Source organism: Nicotiana tabacum, chromosome 11 (genome assembly GCF_000715075.1).
Source record: "Nicotiana tabacum cultivar K326 chromosome 11, ASM71507v2, whole genome shotgun sequence".
Lineage (NCBI taxonomy): Eukaryota > Viridiplantae > Streptophyta > Magnoliopsida > Solanales > Solanaceae > Nicotiana > Nicotiana tabacum.
In genome coordinates, this window is record NC_134090.1 from 74,074,798 (window position 1) to 74,095,574 (window position 20,777).

Here is a 20,777-nt window from a genome sequence, read left to right on the forward strand (position 1 = left end):
TAATTATTTTTTAATAACTTTGCAAGTATTTTTCTCCAAATATAGAAGTTAATAAAAGAAATAGAAAAAATTAAAAAGACCGAAGAAGGAAAAAAGAAAAAAAGAAGAAGAAATGGGTAGAGACTCCGGTTCAGTGTTTTGGATCTTGCTCTTTCATGGAAGCTAGAAGATGATGGTATACTCTGTGTTTATAGAATAGTCCCACTCACTCCTCAATCGTTCTCTCTTCTGATCTCTCCTTCGGAGTGAGTAATCATAATCATGGCGACATCCGATAAGCAGAACACGTTGGATTACATCAACCAGATGTTTCCCACTGGTAACCTTTTTCTCAACCTTAATTTACTATACAGATTTATTCAATTAGGGCTTTAGGTCAATGCTGCTGATGTTCTGAATGTTCCCTCTCTGAATCTGATGTAGTTAATTTCTGAATTCAGTCTTCTACGAAAAAAATCTGAATTTACAGCTTTTGGTTGAGATTTCGGTTTGAACTGCAGGAAATTTATTTTTTTCCCAATTTCAGGTTAATTATATCAGACTTTCATCTATAAAGTCTCACTTTAGATGGTCCTCACTATCAAATGGTGGCATATGTATTAATTTTTTGAAGTGTTTGATTTGTAGCTGGAACATATAGCATTGCTGGCACTATTGACTGATTGAGCATGAGCAACTATATTTTATTTTATTTTACTTTTTGGAGTTATATGTCATGCTAAGTTGGTCTCGCGTTGAAAAGTATAGATTTGCACTAACAATCTATACAATATTGGGTAGCCTTTTTAAACCAGATTTTAAAGTGAAACCAAATGGAGGGCCTAAGCCTCAAAAAAATTCACATCAACCAAAAAAATCCAACAAGAGATGATCAACTTTAATATTATTGAGTTAGTTACGTTGATGAATATAGAGAAATGAGGGCTTAGAAAGTCCATAGTAGAGCAATTGCAAATGCTTTTCTTGTCTTATGTGAAAAGGATGGAAGATTCACCCTCCGTTAGATCAGTGGATACTAGAATCTTGGAAGGAACCATGAGTTATAAGTTCCATAAGTGTCAAGGCAATGACTCAGATACTTTAGAAGATTTAAAAGGAACTTGCTCTAAGAATTTCAAATGGACTGCAAACCATGCCTACTTCCAATAAAAGTAAGTCTTTATTTTTCACTGGAAGCAGGTCGGCGGAATTTCAAAAAAGATGCTGAATTCAGCTGAAAGCCCATGGAGAACCCGTGTTTTCGTATTAAAAGAACCAAACTAAACTTACTACACTTCAGTTTAAAAGAACCAAACTAAACTTACTACACTTCAGTTTAGTTTGCATATTCATAAAACCAAAAAATGAATCTGAAATAGCAGAAGAGTGAACCAGAAAACCACATGCACATCCCTACTCTTCAAGGTTTAAGTGAGAACCACTTTTGGAGTTTAGAGGACAGATCACATATGAAAATGCAATTTCTTATTAGAAGTTGGACTATAGTAATGTTTCCCTTTTATTCAATCAATTAAAACAATAATACTATCTGCCAGAAATGTGACAGGTTGACAAGAGTGACTAGATGACGAGATGACTTTTTCAAGCTTGTTTGTGTAGGAACAGAGGGAAAAAATGACCATTTGTATTACTTTTTCTGCTACATTACATTAGATTTACTTAGTTTACATTTCCTTTTCTTTTTCAAACCTGCATAAATAATTTATAGAGAGTATAATGATAAGGATCTTTGTTTTATTTATCAAACATCAATTTATTGCCTTTTCTGTTTCACACTTATCTTTGATCCATTTCACCACTTATATTTTTTGCTACTGAAATCATTTCTCTTTGCTCCCTTCTTTTCCTTTTTCTTTGGGATAACTACAGTAAATCCATTCATAAAAATGCGTGACAAAAGAGGTGTAGTAAGTAGGCGTCAGAGACAAGCATTGGGGGATTCATAAAGTCGACCATTTATTTGTACTAATTAATCGTGTGAACTTAAAAGTAGTTTTCTCAAGATTAGGTTGGAAGTCTCATTTCCTTGAGTTTAGTTGGACTTTGGAGGAATATCGAGGCATTAGATATGCATTGAATGTTCAGAACAGGGTTGTGTCGCGTGAAGATTAGTCTTTGCTCATTTAAGGACGGATTAATTTTTTTTTATCTGAAGTTTGTAGTTATTCTTTTGTATGATATATGTCATGAAATATCCAAATGAAAAAGTTAAATGGATAATGGACTTCTCCTTTTAGGTGGTAGTTCTGCGAGGATATTCACTAAAAGGGTAAAAGGATAGAGGGAGTTGGAAGTTGATCTTAAGAGCGTCTTTGACATTTTGCAAATGAATCACTAATACAGTTCCTTCTGGCGAGCTATCCGTAATTGCAATGTGACACTATTTGTTTCTAATATAATTGGATGCCGGAAATGTATGAGAACGTTATATGGTTATTTACGGAAGGAACTAGCATCTGTGGATAGCTGAGAAGAAGGTGAGTTTTGGGCATTGACCACCGGAATCCTATTGCAATGGCAATAAAATTGGTTTACAGTCCATATCTACTCTCGGCCAGTAATCATAGTTAACCTATAAAATGGCAATATAACTGCATAAAGTTTATGTTCCTTTAGGCTCTAATGGACACAAAAAAAGTCTGATATGTAAGAATTAAAAGTTTACTGGTGATCGACTAAGGCTTGAAGTTTCAAAATATTAGAGAGCTAGGTGTAGTTTTTGAACAACTACTCAATGAAATATGTCTAAAATATAATTAAGACTTGATATCATTATCCTGGCTAAGCTTAAGCATGCTTATCTTAGTCAAATTTGTCGGTTTCTCCAAAAATCAGTTGACACATGATTGATGTGCAGAAGCATCTCTATCTGGCGTTGAGCCCCTTATGCAGAAGATACATAGTGAAATTCGTCGTGTTGATGCTGAAATACTGACTGCTGTTCGGCAACAGGTGAATTTCTTGTCACTTATATATCTCTTTCTCTATCCTTTGTCTTGCTTGTCTTCGGGTACAAATATTAATATATGAGTACATCATTATATATGAATGCTGATTATAACCTTTAGTCTGCAAAAGCTGATGCCTCAAGTAGAAAGCTCAGTGTAAACAGACACCAAAATCCCATCAGTAGTTTCATTGTTCTTGTACTTAATTATTTGACAAAATCTTGACTATTCTTAAAATTTAGAAGAACTACTCTCTGATGTTACACCATGTAAAATTAAAAGATAAAAGTTTCATTGTATATTGGAACAAGCTATGAATCAATCAACTATGCCTCAATTCCAAACTACCTGATGTGGGGAATATAATCTTCTATATCCATTCTACTCTACTCATGTCCAATTCATTCCATATTGCGATAAGTGATAATGTTAAAAAGGTGATAAGTTATTTTGAACATCCGTCATATGTGGTTCCATTTTTGTTTCTGATCATGGTTGACAATTATCAAGTGAAAAATTGATGCTCTTTGAATAACATCCAAACATTTTCATGAATGACGAAAGCTAGATGAATTTGCAACAACTGTCAGATAAATTGTATAAACTGTTTGCATCCAAACTGATATTTCCCTTCTTTGTTAACCTATGCATCCCCTGGATGCTTCTTGTTAATGAAATACAACTTATTTCATCAAAAAAAAAAATGTTTGCATTTATTTGAGGTCCTTATATGCAATTTGTGGTTATCTGATTGCCCACTGTTGCTAACAGTGTGGCCCTAGTGACAAGGCTAAGACAGAAAAGACTTTTAGATCATGTATTCAGTTCTTTGTAATTCACCTTTTGTTTTCATAAGTATAAAAAAATTATAAGAAAAGAAGATCGCCCCTGGATAATTTTGGACAATCTGTTGTTTAGATTCACTACCTTTTGTATACCGCTTTTATATAGGGTGTTTTTCCCACACATCAATGAAAGTATTACTTCATCAAAAGAAAAATTTCTTGGACAATCTGTACCAAAATGCAGGTTGGACTGTAAATTCTATACCTCTGAGATTGTTTTAAAAGTACTTTAATGTTTTCACCACATCGTATGATGCTTTTATTTCTTTTTATTTATTTTTCTTTTATTTGGTCAATTTGAAGGTAAGAGAGAGAGAGATAGGAGAGATGGGAAACGTAGAATGTTAAATTCAGCTAGATCACCTAATTAATGAATTGCTATCAATATTTTTGCTGATCAATGAAGCTTCATGATATTTGCTTTCTGATTTATGTAGTCATTATATTTTGGCCTTTCATTTTTTCAGAGTAATTCTGGAACCAAAGCCAGAGAAGATCTTGCTGCAGCTACGAGTGCTGTGCAGGTCTGTTCTTTAGATTTTCTCTCGTCTCTGTTGTATGGCAGAAACTTTAATTGTGTGAAGAATAAAATCTATTGGCTCTAGATATAGTAAAATCATCTTATATTACTATTTATATTTTGGGGGTTTCTTATTCACTATTTGACTTTTTTAAACCAGGAACTCATGAATAAGATTCGAGAAATTAAAACCAAAGCAGAGCAAAGTGAAACAATGGTTCAAGAAATATGTCGCGATATTAAAAAATTGGATTTTGCAAAGAAGCACATAACAACCACAATTACTGCCCTTCACCGCCTTACCATGCTAGGTTAGTGTCATCTTTCATTGTCAAGGTTCTTCTTTTGCATTTTTTTTTGGTTTTGCACTTGTAAGAAAACTGCTGGCAAATCATTTCCTTCTCCATGCTTGAAAAGTATATTGTTGAAGCAACAAGTAAATCTTTTATCATTTCAGATACTATATGCACTTTGCTGTCTGTGGAAAGCGGTGTTTGAATTTTATTATGTATAGAATAGGAATCTTCTGTCTGCACAGGCTTTTCTTTAGATGCTACGCTTGTTTGGGTTAAAAAATCTTTCGAATTTTGAGCATGTGGTTTGTTACCTTTTAAGCAAGGTAGATGTTGTGGGTTAATGAATTGGTGTGGAGAGACTTTCATTTAGAGACTTAAGCGTTCATTTTTCCATGAGTATGTAAAATCAAATCTTGTCCATATTTTTTCAGGAATTAACCTTTGAGTGTAAGTGAAATGTTCTGCACCTCCTTTAATCTCTATATCCTTTTAAGTGCTCAAGACTTTGCTAGATGGCTGGATCACAACTTATTCACGTAGAGAGAAAGTAAAGATGGCTCATTCGTGTTATGGTGCAACAAGAAAATACTTTGACTTTCGTTTATGGATGTTTTGGATTGAAAGAGAGGAATAGAGAGGGATGGACTCTAAAAAAAGAAAAGAGAGGAGAAAAGTGATAGTCTATTGTTTTTGGAGTGATTATGAAAAAGAAAAACAAAGGAATATGCGTAGTTTGACTTTTAGCACCTTAGGGGTCGTTTGGTTGGGAGCAAGTTGTCCCGGGATTATAATGACGGTACTATAATACAGGAATTAAATAATGACGGGATTATTTAGTGGATATATACATTTATTGGTAGATGTTTTGATGCCATTACTTGAAGTTGCTCTACCAATAAAGTATATATTCTCTAAATAATCCCGTCATTATTTAATTCCTGTATTATAGTACCTTCATTATTATCCCGGGATAATTTGTTCCTAACCAAACGACCCCTAAGGGTGCTAAAAGTCAAACTACGCATATTCCTTTGTACTAAAATGGGATATACAGGGTATAATATAAAACATGTATTTGGTTTTACCCTATATAAACTTTTATTTCCAATTTTGATCTTGGCTTTCTTAATAGACTTTGGAAGAAGAGCTTTGAAGAAGCCAAATGTATGATTTTGTTGTTTCCCGGGATTAGTAATCCTGGGATCGTTACCACAGAGTGTGAATGGGTGTTATAAAGTAATGCTGCAATTTTGGTATAACTAATCCCAAGATTGCTTATACCCGAATAAAAAATTTAACCAAATGTAGGATAAAATTATCAGAACAATATGTTTGGTTATTTTATCCCACATGCCTTATGACATAACAATCTTATTCCATTTGGAACACTACTTGATGCGGCTCATCTAGCACTTTGGTACATTTGAATCACCTTGGTATGATTTTAAAGGCTATTTACTTTGGTCAAATGGTTGATTAAAAAATTAAAGTTCGTAGAGGTAAGGGTTGTAGGTGTAAATAGATAAGCGGAATGAATGGGAACTTTAAAAACTGATTTCCCATAGTTCGTTTTGCACAAAGATCTTTATCTATGTTCTGTGACATCACGTTCCCCAGCATCACATACTTTACTAGCCGTGAAAAGACGAAGAAATTCAAGTGTGTGTTATTAAAGAGCATGATCTAGCTCAAATTTCCTCACAAATGCAGATCATGGATAACGAGAAAAGGAATATAATTTCTATTTTTATATCATAGAAGTTATGTAATTTGACTTATCAACAAAGAGCATCTATGCATGCCTTCTTTAGTCCAATAGATACATCATCTCAACACATTTCATTTGTCGTATAACAGTTTCTGCGGTAGAGCAACTTCAAGTAATGGCATCAAAACGTCACTATAAAGAGGCAGCTGCACAGCTTGAGGTATTTGTCTGTTACTCGTCGTAACCTTTTCACTAACCTTCAGCAATTACCATTGCTGCCAACATGCTACTATAATTGTTGCTTGTTGGAACAACTATGCATGTTCTGCACTAGCTTTAGTCATACTTGAAACTTCTATTATTGCAAGATTATGCTTGCTTGCTAAACTAGAGGAGCTGGATCGTATAAGAAAAGTGTTGTGTTGACCCATTGTTCTTACAGTACTGTGGTGTATAAAAGGAGGTTTTTGTTTCATTTTATTATTTCGGCTCACGAATTTAACGTTTATGTGGTCAATGTTAGTGTATGATTATAGGCTTCACTCGTCTTAACGCTTCATCTGGATGCTGGTGTTTTATAATTATACGTTTCTACACAAACGTTATGTTTGCTCTGTAATGAGTTGGAACTCTAGTTTAATCGCCACTAAAAATCCTTACAATTGTATGGTAAACATATTTCTGCCTTTTGTTTTTCTTGAGAATACTCCTAAATTTGACTTATCTCAAAAATGCACTTGTTCTTTTGAGCGCCCCCCCTTCCCACCTTTTTTCTTTTCCCCTCTTTGTGAGGTGAATTTAAGTTGTGTGCAATAGGTTAGCTTGAATACTGATATATTAGCAAACGTTCATTATCTTTCTTAGATACAGCTTATCTCTTTGTAATTTGTGTTTGCTGAAACAACTGTATGAAGATGTACATATCACTAAATGCCTTTCAGCAACTAACAAGCACACACTTCTCGTGCTAATCTTCTAATGCTGTCTTTCTCCGCAAATAGTATGGATATGCTTCTAATTCCTATCTTGTGATGTTTCAGGCTGTAAACCAGCTATGTAGTCATTTTGAAGCCTATAGGGATATTCCTAAAATTACAGAACTTAGAGAAAAGTTTAAGAGCATCAAACAAGTCCTCAAGTCACATGTATTCTCTGATTTCTCCAGGTGTGTACTCGAAACTCTTGTAATGTTACTCTTGAACGTGATTGGCAAATACTTCTTAGAAAAGAAAATATGGCACTTTATTAGATTGGCTTCAACGAACTTGTCTTCTTATCTGCCTTGGTAGTTCATATGTACCTTTGTCAATTCAAGAATCAACATTCTGTCCATGTGTACTTCTCTTAAAAGTTGTAGTGATCGGTTCTTCTGGATAAGAGCTCTCACATATTAAAGGAAAGACAGAAGAAAGATTTTTCTTTCTCCTCCAGAAAGTTACTGTAGTTGTAGTTACCTGGCTTTCCATGTCTAGTTAAACTTGTTCATCTGACTTATCTGTGGTTATCTATTGTGCGTAGAACTCATGGAATTTTCTGTTGTCAGATTCTGGTGGTATGACACTCATAGGAAATGCCCCAGTTATTCTTTTAATCTGTCTCTTTTAGTTAAACTAAAGTTTCTGTTATTCTTTATCCAAATTAAAGTAATCAAAACTTGTAAAACACTGCCAACCTCTTAATTTTGTTCTTCTTGTTTTTCAAGTACTGTTGCATGACCACTCACATTAGTTTGTGAAGCACCTACTAGAAGAGATGGTGACTAAAGTTTCTGGCACTCTTTTCTCCAAATTAAAGTAATCAGAGCTCACTAAAATTTCCAAATTCTTGTTATTAAATATTTTTAGCATGACCACTCGCATTCCAGCCTCACCAGTTTGTGAAGCACCTTGTAAAAGAAGTGCTTCTGTTTAAATATTGGCAAGGGGATATTAATCACAAAAGATACTTGTAATTAGAAAAAAAATAATGACAAAAGATACAGAGTTTTATTCTGATATTTTTCAAGAAATGAATAAAGTGAAAGTTCCAGTTTGGATTTTTTGCATGTCTTTTTTCCTTCTTGTTTCCATGGTCTTTTAACTTCCTTTCGTCGCTTACAGCTTAGGCACAGGGAAGGAGACAGAAGAAAGCAATCTACTACAGCAGTTATCAGATTCATGCTTAGTTGTTGATGCTCTCGAACCTTCTGTTAGAGAAGAATTGGTGAAAATTTTTTGTAATAGAGAGCTTACCTCGTACCAGCAGATTTTTGAAGGAGCAGGTTTGTCCAACTTACTTTATCTTTTGTTATTGTTGAGTTTGATTGATCTATAACATGTTGGATGTCTGTGGTTCTTATAGCCTATCGCGTTTGCAACTGCAGAACTAGCTAAGTTGGACAAGACTGAAAGAAGATATGCTTGGATCAAGCGTCGTCTAAGAACAAATGAGGAGATTTGGAAAATTTTCCCTCGTTCATGGCATGTGGATTATTTGCTTTGTATCCAGTTCTGCAAGTTGACAAGGTCGGATATTTTATTATCGTTTCACCTTATCTTTTTCTTTTCTTTGCCCTCGGAGAAAGCATGAATAATATGACAAATCTAAGCAGTTGTGACAAACCATGTTGAAATGAATTCTCCTGTGTGATTCCTCGCCAGCATCTTATATACCTGAAAAGCTCACATGTTCCTGGAATTTTTTTCTCAAATTACATTGCTTCGTTAACCTTGCAAAGGACTTTTCCATGGTATCATCATGGTTATTACTAGCAAAAACACGCAGTCTCTTGTCATTGATTCCAACAGCACACTAACTTTCCCTATTCAAACTGATAATGCCCTTTTATCATTAGTAGAATAACATTTAACCACAATAACTTTTTTGTAAAGATTTTTATTTGCATACTCTTCCTTAATAAGATGTTATCTTCTTTGCTTTCCTCCTACTGTCTCAGCCTCTCTTTTATCTCACTCTCTTATTTGTATTCTAGGTCTCAACTTGTGGAAATCCTTGTTAGTATGAAAGAAAAGCCAGATGTTGCGACCTTGTTGATGGTAAGTTTCTCTCAATTGTTGGCTAAGCTTTAGTCGTTTTGAACTTCTCTCTTTTCATGCTACGTGCATGAAATCAAACTGTGGCCTTCTAGCAAAATCTAACATGTTTCAACGTTGTGTGTGAAAAATTTAGAATCTTGCTTTTAATATTTGTATCAGATTTAATTGTCTCCCTGGAAATCCTAGTCCTGATAAAATATCATCTGACACTAATTCTACTTCAATCATTGCTGCTGTTAACACTGCTAGCAGTCGTTTTTCCATCAGCTGTTGTAAATTTTGTTGTTCATCTTCTCAACTTTGATGTTTTCAGTCAAGTAACCTGCCAATACAAGTAGAGTGAAATCCATTTGTTTTGTCAGCATTGTTGTCATTTGTCAGTTAACCCTGATGTTTGACGTAACTGCATCGCAACTTGGCAATGAATACCTAATTCACACATGGCTCATCTCATGCTCCTTTGGTCTGCTTTTTACTGGCTTCTAAGGTAATTCATCTTGGACACACTGTTTAAGAAGCAGTGCCGAGTCTTGTCCTAGAGAAATAATAACGAAAACAACTATTGCCCTTTAAGATCCTTTTGGATTTTCCTTGTGTGTTCGGTTTTCCTCCATGTCTTTCAATTTATGAGACATTTTAGATGAAATCCTTATATCTGTTTCAAAATACCCTTATTAGTATAAATCTATATCTATAGAAGCACGAAGCCCCTTAGCAAAATATTGTTCAACTTTTTTATCCCTTAAAAACAGATTTCACATTGGATAGAATTATAATTTAAGTTACTTTCCTAATATTTAGGACTTTAAAATCAACTAAAATTTTGGCTATTAATTTGTTCCTTATTAAACTAGGTAAATTAGAACTTTAAAATTGATATAGTATAGATAATTAATATGCTTTTAATTTGTTTTTGATGCGGCCAACTTGGGTTTTGTTTTTCTTTCCATAAATGTGCTTCTCTAACCCCAGTAGGGATTCTTATTTGTTTTTGCATGATTGGAAATAGGAGCAACGGATATATGATTTACTTCAAAGTCTTAAATAATAATTTATTCAAAGTTTACATTCTAATTTTAACCAACACAAATTGTAACTTAGTTATGAATCATCACTTAACTTTTACACAGTAATAAATTTTAATTACATGTATATTTTGTAACATTTTTTATATGAAATAGAAAATAAAGCATAAAAGAAAATCTTAATAAAATAATGAAGGTGGCAAACATCTCTTAGATGGATTAAAATTGTGGCTGATTGTTCCCTAGACAAAGTCAGAGAGGGAAAAGATCACTAACTTTTAATTTATACACAAAGTTATCATAGGCCAATTTTTTCTTTGTTGAGCTAACTAAAAAAGATTAACATTCATCATTTTCAAAAAGTTACACTTTTTTCTTTATTTTTTGTTATAAAACTCAAACACAAATACTTTAGTTATATAATTTTCAAAAATTATATATCATTAAATTAGAGTACACAAGCAAAGCGCGTACCAAAAGACTCTTGCATAATAAAACCCAAACGAGGTGTTGAGTTTTCAAGAAAGAGTATGGGTGTTATTCTCCATTATTATCTAGCCTTTCCTTGAGGCAAAAGATAGGAATTAAGGTGAAAATGGACTGCAGAAAGAAGCTTTGGATAGAGCAAATGTCGAAATGATTTGGATATATCAAGTGTGGCGTTCATGTTCAAAACAATAATATCCTTGGAAACTCACACCAGTAACAATGTTTCTGCTTGTTAAACACTCTGGTACATTAGTAATGTGCTAACACGAGAGAGAGCGAGAGAGAGAGAGAAGAGGGAGGTTCCTTTAGGATAAACAATTTGGCATCTATGTCTCGTAGGTTGGTTTTGGTTAGAGAATGTGATCAAGACATCCTTTAATTTTGAGTTTTCTTATTTTAGCTCATACTTTGGTTCTTCAACAGGTTATTGTAAGCTATTACCACTGAAGAAGGCCCAAACAGAGGTTTAAAATAGAACCATATTGCGTATGCGTCTTGTTAGCGGGAGTAAAAAGCAAATAAAACTAAAGCATGCTCAATATATTTTCATAGATATAATATTATTAGAAAATTGTAAATATGTTCATCTTACATAGGGTACATATGTCCCAACTGTGCCTTTGGGTAACATTTGTATGTATAAAACATGACAAGCAGCAATGATGCACCAGTCGCTTCTGGAAAACAATGATACTACCAGTAATAGTTAGCATAATACTTTCAGAAACAAGATTATAGTGGGCGGTAGTAGACAATAGCAAACTACAAGGAAAGCTGACGTAGTTGTAGAAGGCTAAGTTGCTCGGACTCTTCATTTTCGGTGCCGCACCCGTGTTGACACGACATAGGTGTGGGATCCGTACCGGATATGGTTAACCGATTTTGGGTACTTCAACCAAAATCGATAGAGAAATTCGTAACAAATGCAATGATTTCTGAAATCAACACAAAAGCTAGGGTGAAAACGGAATACCTTGTATATAGAAATTTCTTTGTTGGTCCTTTTACTTTTTATCTCCTTCCCGTATTCTCCTTTTGATCCATATTTTCTCCTTCTCGGAGTACATTGTAAGTTTTCCACATAGTGTCTCATAATGTAGACATATTTTTATAATTTTTTTTATATATATATTTGAATTATTTTTAGCCGAATCCCCGCTCCCGTATCCGTACCTGGACCCCTACGCTCGAATCTTAAAATTTAGATCATGAAGGATCCGACCTTTAGATCTGCACCCGTATCGGACACCCGCATCCGGGTCCAAGCAACTTAGGTAGAAAGAATGAAGTAAACAGGTAGGAAGATAGGGTTACTAGGGGTGATCGAGAGAAAAGGGTGAGGGTGATACACTTCTCAAAGGATAACACGACCAAAGTATTTCATTCATAATCTGCTCGAGAGATTTTAGAAGCACAGGTAATGATTTAGAGACCTAAAATAACTTTTTGTCTCCAAGACGTGGTACCCTGTTTTAGTAGCATGACATTGATCAAATGATTCTAAGGCTATAAAATATCACGTTAAAGGAATTAAAGGCGCAGCAAGATCACAGACACTTCAACAATGATGGGTTTGAGTTTACTGGAACTACTCGATAAGACAAAAGTAAACACTACTTGCTGCTCCTAACATAATTAAAGAGATGAAACTGACTTTAAAAGCTACTGAAGGCACTCTTGTTAGACCAAAAGGTTACTTGCTTTTTCTGGCTGGATTACATCTGGTTTAGGTTTCCCATCAGAATTTATGTACATTGACTACATTCAGCTGGCTAGCACTTAGCCTATGCTCTATCGCGCTTCCCCAAAGTTTTGTTGTATGATTTATAAGTTTAATATCCTTAATAAAAAGGGGAATTTTCAATGTATACAGCCAACACAACACTTTGCACTCACGTAGCCACACTTTTCAGTTTACACACGCATAGACAATTTGCTACAGTATTTATACACCCTTGTACATTATTACAATTTGTACAGTACTTACACTCCTGTAAAAAACAAGAGAAATTAACTTAAATTGACGCTCGCTCAAAAAAAAAGTCAGCAAATGTATATATTATTGATTATTCATAATTAGTGTATAATATATGTATATTGGCCAGTTGTTACCTTTCCCCAAAAAAAAAAAAAAAATATACTAATGTATATTGGCTAGGGGCTGAAAATATTTTTGGCCAAGCGGTCAAATGTGTTAAAAGCCCTAAAAACAATGTAAACCTTTTATAATAATGTATAAAAGTGTATAACATGTCGGCTGTTGTAGAGACGAACAAGTTTTTGCAATTTTCAGCTGTAATTCTTGTTCAAAACCAGTCCAAATCTCCAACAAATGACTTCAAATTTTGTAGACAACCTTCTTAGACTATTTCCAGCAAGTTTAAACAACACACTCCAAATTTTTAGTCGGACTTTTACCACCCAAATCTTATAAAATCAGTACCTTAACCACAATTTGAGCTCCAAACACAACAAATAATCAAGTTTGTCAACTAACAATCAAGAGGTGGTTGGGTTGAAGAAGAGAAATAGGGGAAGTGACATAGCTTTCAAGTTATATAAAATATGGGGTAATCCGGGTAAGGCTGAAAAACATGGCTCGTTTTTGTTATAAGCTTGGGCCAGGTGACTGAGAGCGTAAAAATCTCAACTAAAAAATGATCCATAAGTTCAATACCATGATATTGCACTCAACTTTAGAGATCTCCTTTGTTCTTGTTTATTGATAGCTAGGTACTTTTTCCCCTGTCATTAGGCATCTTTCCTTAATATAACATTAGTAGCTTGGTTAGCCAATCTACTCCAAGGCACTTATGCAGAGCACTATTTAGACCACATGCTTTTCTAGCTCTTATATTTTTTTCTTCTGTTTTTTTACTTCACTTTAGCAGACCTAATTCTGCAAATGTATCTAATGTTTCTCATTGTCATGGATAAAGATCTGTTTAGTTATCTTTGTTATATGTACTGAGCAATTCAGGAAGTTACTTCCATCTTTCTTTTTTGATTTTAGTATCTCACGTCAATACTTGTTGGGGATTTTCGTGAATATTCTTAGCTTGGTTGAAGTCTTTACCCATCTTTTGGCTAGGTCGTGCTAGTTTATACATTTCTGTCTCCACTTCCCACATCTCTAGCTGTTGATACAGGTTGTTTAAAGCTTTACGTCTGGATTTTCTAATCTCCATTGTAGCTTCTTAGCTCACTTGTATTCTTGAAATCCTTCTTTGATATATATTTGATGCTAGAGAAAATACTAGCTTTTGGCTCTTTTGACTAAATGGACTAATTTTTGCTACCACACTCTACCAAGCCTTCAGAAAACTAGAAAATGGTAATTCATAATAAAACTCTGTCCATATGTACTTTATTCCTTAAGCCCTACCAAATCTGCGCTTATCCACCGATCAATCAACACATTCGTTATTCACAAAATAGAAGCATAAACACGCCAAGACCTGTTTCTCTTCCCTTTTGGAAAGTTCTCTTTTCCTCCATTTTTTGCAGCAGACAGAGAATATGGATCACTCATCAGAGGAAATTAACTTTGGATTGGAAGCTGGAAAAGCAATTTCACTGTTTTATCTTTTACATATTATTTACACATCAACATCTGTCTTTATGTTGATTTTCACTTGTATTGTTTGAAAAATCTTGTGGGTGCACTTCTAGGCTCTGCAGCGTACTTTGGAATTTGAAGAGGAGTTAGCAGAGAAATTTGGTGGTGGAACCCGCAGTAAAGATGCTGTAGATGACAATGAAGAAACAGAAAGGAGCGGAAAAAAGAGCCAGACAGTTTCAGACATTCGGAAAAAATATGAGAAAAAGCTTGCTGCTCATGATGGTAGTCAACATGACGTATGTGTCTGAGTTTCTTTCTTTTAGTTGTAGCATCATGGCAAGTTGGATATGATAATGCTAACTTGTACAGTCGCTTATACTGCCTTGCGTGTCTTATCAGGAACAAGATGGACAAAAAGATTCATCAGTGCCGGGAGCTGGGGTATGTATTTTCTCTGGGTTCTTGACAACATTGGTTGTTGGTGTTACAAATGGTTTACTATTGATCACCCATGTATTCGTACAATACTAGGATTTTGTTGGACTCAGATGCATGATTGTCTCCATCTCTATCTTCTGTCACATTCCTTCTGACTTATGAGAGGGATGAACTACTTGGACCATTACAGTAAAGTTTTGATATGGTGATGGGGCATCCTTCCATTCATTAATTGTCATAGTTGCGTTCTGCACAAGATTTGGGATAATTTTCCTGAACACATTCTTTTAGTCAGAATTCGATAATTTAATAGTCTTAACCTGATATAAGAGATGCTATTTCATAAAATTGCGTCAATTCAGAGATGGGAAAATCCATTTCAGTAACATTTTACTGCACAAAAGCTGTGATGAAAGGGAATGCAGACATGCTTTCATAGTGCATGCAGAGATTTCTAGTATTACATTTATATGGACATATTATTATGGAACACAAATTGGTGCTCTGCGAGCATGCACACTTAATAGTCTTTCCGAAGTTTGCTGACATTAAACATCACCCTTTCAGTTTTGTTCTTCTACGGATTTCAAGCAGGTGAATAATATTATGTTTTTTACATCGCAGTTCAATTTCCGAGGGATCATTTCATCGTGCTTTGAACCTCACTTGTCAGTTTATGTAGAGCTAGAAGAGAAGACTCTTATGGACAGTTTGGAGAAAGAAATGCCGGTATAAGTGTCAATAGCAATAACAGTTACTTTTCCTTAAATAGATCTGTCCTACTAATTAATATTTGTTTCTCATACTTAGGAAGAGACGTGGGAAATTGAGGAGGGAAGTCAGACTAATATTTTATCTAGCAGCATTAAGGTAAGGTATTCAGTATTTGCTGTAGTGCCGCATCAGGTGCACATTAATTCAAACAGTTTTTGGGATTACTTTTATACTTAGTTGAGCTTCTATGTCATCAAATGCTGCATCATCTATGGAGCAAATATATTAGCAGAAATGTTGCATAATCAATAGAGAAGATATGATTGCGGAGATGGTACATTAGACAATTTTTGGGTCACCTGTTCTGCTTGCACTAACTTGTTTCTTTTTGTTTTCTTAAGGTCTTTGTAATCATCAGGAGGAGCTTGAAGCGATGCAGTGCTTTGACGAAAAACCAGACATTGTTTAATCTCTTTAAGGTGCTTTTAAAATTATATGCTTGCTGTGTGCCTCTTGGCCTAGTATACTTTCTTCTGTTGTGAAAGTTCATTAAGAAAAGTTTATAATAATTTAAGAGCTGACTAGAACCTCTCTATAATTAGTGTGATCTCCCATGTTCCCTCTTATAGGCTAACAAAAAGGGAAGGAAAAAGAGAATTGAGGAAAAGAAGGGTGAGGGTAGTTTATCTTTTTGAGGAGGAGAGTTTAATCCATTTTGACATACAAATGAAATATCAGATGATCAAGTTTGGCATGGATTCACCTCGGTAATAAAGGGTTAGGACCCTAGCCTTTCTAAACTTGAAATGACATCTTATGTCATTCATTAGCATAAATTTGCAATACCTCTAGAATATATTCATTGATGTAATGTCCCAAAACTGATATGAGTGAAGAGGCTTTACACTTCCAGATTAGTGACTAGGCCAGGGGTCTACATTAGCTAATACCCTTGATCTCTTTGTAATAGGCATTTCAAAAAGTTCTTAAAGCTTATGCTACCAAGCTTTTCTCTAGATTGCCAAAGGGTGGTTCAGGAATTGTTGCAGCTGCCACGGGTATTGAAGGACAGATAAAGGTATATTCTGAATTCTCATTTGGAGGCTTAGTTATCGTTTTCTACTACTAAATTCTCCACTTACTTCTTATGAAACATTTTTTCCAGACATCGGACAAGGATGAAAGGGTGATCTGCTACATAGTAAATACTGCAGAGTATTGTCACAAAACGGTCAGTTTTCTCCTTGTACTGGTAATTTAGGAATTTTATTTAATAACACATCCAGTTATGCGTCTTGTGCATGCTCAATCAGAATTCCTTTAACCATTGATCAGAAAAGGACCAGAACTAGATGCCTTCCTTGAAGCATTTTTTTGAGTTCGTTGGGGTTAATGAAATTAGAATTTACAAGCTAAGGAGATGAGGAACAGTCGTCATAGAAATTAACAAAGAAATTCCTAATACTCTTTTCTTTTCTGTTGTCTCTTCAAACTCATGCCGAACTCCATTTTATCATGTTACCAGTGTGGTGAATTAGCAGATAATGTCTCAAAGATGATTGATGCTCAATTTGCAGATAGAGTGGATATGTCTGAAGTACAGGTACAGAAATGCTCTACTAGTTTGATTTGTAAATTTTCTTAGATGGTGCCACTGCTTAGTGTTTGAATGCATTTTCAGGATGAATTTTCAGCAGTTATTACAAAATCATTGATTACACTAGTGCACGGAATAGAAACAAAGTTTGACTCTGAGATGGCTGCAATGACTCGTGTTCCGTGGAGTACTCTTGAAAGTGTTGGTGATCAGTCAGAGTACGTTGATTGCCTTCTCCATTTCCACCTTCTGACAGAAACATTTCTTATGATTTGTTGAAGCTTGTAAATTTCCTGCAGGTACGTCAATGGCATAAATTCGATCCTTACCAGTAGCATTCCTGTGCTCGGAAGCCTTCTCTCTCCGATTTACTTCCAATTCTTTCTGGATAAGGTAAAAATTGTCTTCAATTTCAAGCAATTATTTTAAATTTCAAGGCTTACCTATGTAAATACCTTGATCTCTGCATCATTTCGCAAAAAGAAAAAAAAGAAAGAAGAAGAAGCTCATGTTTTCATCATTATGCAGCTTGCGTCGTCTCTCGGTCCACGGTTCTTTCACAATATATTCAAATGCAAACAGATTTCAGAGACTGGAGCACAGCAAGTACTGATAATCTTGACTTACTATCACTTCAATTATAAAGTTTTACTCATCAGCATAAATCTTGACTGTGGGGTGAGCCAAGCTGGCTCTCTTACTACTAGAGCAGTTTGAGCTCACTAGCTCACGGCTTAATAATTTTTGCAATGTCAGCGCCATGTAGCTTATCAAATGGTGATCATCTTAATGTAATTTTAATTTAACTGGCATGACATTATTGCAGATGCTTTTGGATACGCAAGCAGTAAAGACTATTTTGCTGGAAATTCCTTCACTTGGAAAACAAGTAAGCTTGCCAGCATTTCTGAAGAATGGATCCTTCTATTGATTTTTTTTTTCTGTTTAATTATATTTTAAACTGACATTTTGTCCCCAGCTCTGTCATCCTCTTTAAATTTCCATTTCTTTACTTTAAGGCAAGCAAGTAATTGCACTTCATTCCTGAAGTAATAATGTAATATGTAGTTTTGGTGAAATAAAGTGGCTGATAGCTGAAATTGTCCATATGATTGGTCGTAGAAAGCCGAATAAGCAAAGCTGGCCACTGCTTGTTTGAAACATTCAGTCTCCCAATGAATATGAGACAACGCTGTTACAGAAAAAACAGTTATAATATCTCTCAATCCTCGCAGGACGTCTTTTCCATTGTCACTAATATTTTGCGCACTGAGTTCGTCTTGTTGAAGTTATTGCTCCACTAAAAACCATTGCTAAATCTCTGAATGCCCTTGGTACAAAACTTAAACAACAACATTGGCTTTAACTTTTTGCAAACCTCTCTATTTTGAACAGACAGCGGGAGCTGCTAGCTATTCTAAATTTGTCAGTCGTGAGATGAGCAAAGCAGAAGCATTATTGAAGGTCATTGATTGATGAGCTTTGTGTTTAGTCTCAAAAAATGATGTTATTATATATTGAAGGTCTACATAGTATATTGAATTTGGTCTGTTTTTAGGTCATACTATCTCCAATAGATTCTGTGGCAGACACATACTGTGCACTGCTGCCAGAGGGAACACTTGCAGAATTTCAGCGGCTTTTGGAGCTTAAGGTTCCACTCTTCATTTTATTCTCCAGCTCTTTTCTCAATCTAAAATGTTTTATTTCTGAGGTTGCTATAAGAGATTAGCAATTTGGTGAACTCTTTATTTTCCATTTAGAGCATGGGACTGGGATTAAAGTTTTAAATTAGATGATCATGTTAGGCTGTTACCTTCAGTTCTTAGTGCTCTATATAACTCTAGCTATAGAGTACAAACTGACAATTTTGGTGCTTAACATGCTAGACGAATATGCCCTAGACATGGCTTTGCTTGGTCATACTCTATTTGCTTTTAACTTTGACTAAGTACTCTTCAAGATTATTTAAGAGATTATAACCCAAAATCAGTGTCAATGATACGGAGACTCTAATCTTCAGTTCACTTTAGTATAAAGGGTATAAGTTGCAGCAAGAAGCTCTGAGAAGTCAATCACTTTACTTTAGAGAGCTTTATAGTGATCTTGAATTTTCATTCATATCCTGGGGCACGAGAGCTAATGTGCTAGCTGCTCACTTTTTGTTTGTCGATTCTCCTCATGCTTTTCTCATTTGTACACAATGTCTTGAATGCACTTTGTGATTGCAGGGCCTGAAAAAAGCTGATCAGCAGAGCATACTGGATGACTTCAACAAACGTGGGTCAGGTATCTCTCAGCCGACCATTATGGCCCCTTCAGTTGTACCATCTGCTCCAAACACCTCAATAGCACCGGCCATAACTAACGCAGCATCATCACCTGGGGCCATCACTTCAAGAGAAGATGTGCTGACCAGAGCAGCTGCACTTGGAAGAGGTGCAGCTACTACTGGCTTTAAGAGATTCCTCGCTTTAACAGAAGCTGCAAAAGATCGCAAGGATGGGCCATTCAGGAAGCTATTCAATGGATAAGTACCAATTTCTGAGCTCGTCATTCTTGGCAGGTCTTTTCCTTTGTTAGCTCCTTCTTTGTATCTTTCCCCATTAATGTAATATCAACTGTTGTTCATTGATTTTTTTCCCAGGAATAGCAAAAGCTATTGTACATTTTTGCGGTGTAGATTGTAAATTAGAGTTTTATCAAAATTATGAAAATGATTTCAGAGCTGTTTCCACTTTTAGTGCAAAAAAAATCCAAAAGGTACCGCCTGGAATAATGTTTTCTTCGAGTAAAATCACCCTCCCTAACCAACCAGACACATTTCGGAAAATTCATTTACAAGACAATCTTAATTGTTTTTCACTTTGTAATTAGGTCTAACGGCTACAAGAAAGTACTTTATTCATTCCCACTCATGAGTGATAGTGATTTTTATGGACAATATTCTAAGTCTTCCATGGATCAGATGCTTCTGTCTTTGTACAAACTGATTTCTTACAATTGTCGCTCATCTTTTTAGCACCACGGAATGGAATCTGATGGTGTATGCTCATAAGGAGGGGTAACACTGTTCATGTGAAGGAGAATTACCTCTTCTTTGTTTTTTTTTTTGTTTTTCACTTTGATTTTTCGATCTTTCTTGATCTATGGCCTATGGGGTCGTTAATTGCTATTCTAAAAGTCCAGAGCTAGCTGACTCAAATTTTCTATAGCTTCAGCTTTGATGGTCCCCAGGACCACAGCAAATTGTGCTCTCCAGTCTTAATCGTACATGTTACCTAATAGTTTCTTCTTATAACTGACGGTAATAAATATGACAGACATTCTACAGCGCTAGAGTGCCTAAAAATGTAAACAACTTTTAAAGAATTATACTGTAGCTATAACCCGGGGGGGGGGGGGGTTCACATGAATTTAATAACTTTTGTTCAAATTCTTTATTTGTATTAAGAAATTCACTAAATATTTATAACTATTTGACGGTAAATTCATTTATTAAGTATATTACCTTGGGATTACAATATATTCTTTAAATTCTGAATCCCGTTTTAATAACATGTACAATAAGGTTAGCTTTTGTATTTACGACTCAAAAAG

General features: G+C 35.0%; 1 protein-coding gene across 1 annotated transcript; it reads left to right on the forward strand.

Moving 5' to 3' along the window:
* The first annotated feature begins 47 nt into the window (after nt 1–47).
* LOC107760155 (vacuolar protein sorting-associated protein 53 A) lies at nt 48–20,160 on the forward strand. Its single transcript, XM_075225173.1, has 24 exons — nt 48–319; nt 2,858–2,952; nt 4,261–4,317; nt 4,474–4,624; nt 6,467–6,537; nt 7,358–7,482; nt 8,417–8,577; nt 8,680–8,821; nt 9,289–9,352; nt 14,539–14,724; nt 14,828–14,869; nt 15,491–15,595; nt 15,677–15,736; nt 15,982–16,059; nt 16,551–16,658; nt 16,746–16,811; nt 17,106–17,183; nt 17,262–17,395; nt 17,477–17,570; nt 17,706–17,783; nt 18,004–18,066; nt 18,573–18,641; nt 18,736–18,831; nt 19,409–20,160. The coding sequence occupies exons 1-24, from the start codon at nt 262–264 to the stop codon at nt 19,709–19,711; spliced, it is 2,484 nt and encodes an 827-aa protein (XP_075081274.1). The 5' UTR covers nt 48–261; the 3' UTR covers nt 19,712–20,160.
* The last annotated feature ends 617 nt before the right edge of the window (nt 20,161–20,777 follow it).

Bases quoted from the DNA above. Each gene is read 5' to 3' on its own strand.
- LOC107760155 (XM_075225173.1), top strand. From the start codon at position 262: ATGGCGACATCCGATAAGCAGAACACGTTGGATTACATCAACCAGATG. The intron at 14,870-15,490 runs GTATGTATTTTC...TTTACATCGCAG, and splicing joins CATCAGTGCCGGGAGCTGGG to TTCAATTTCCGAGGGATCAT. The intron at 15,596-15,676 runs GTATAAGTGTCA...TCTCATACTTAG, and splicing joins GTTTGGAGAAAGAAATGCCG to GAAGAGACGTGGGAAATTGA.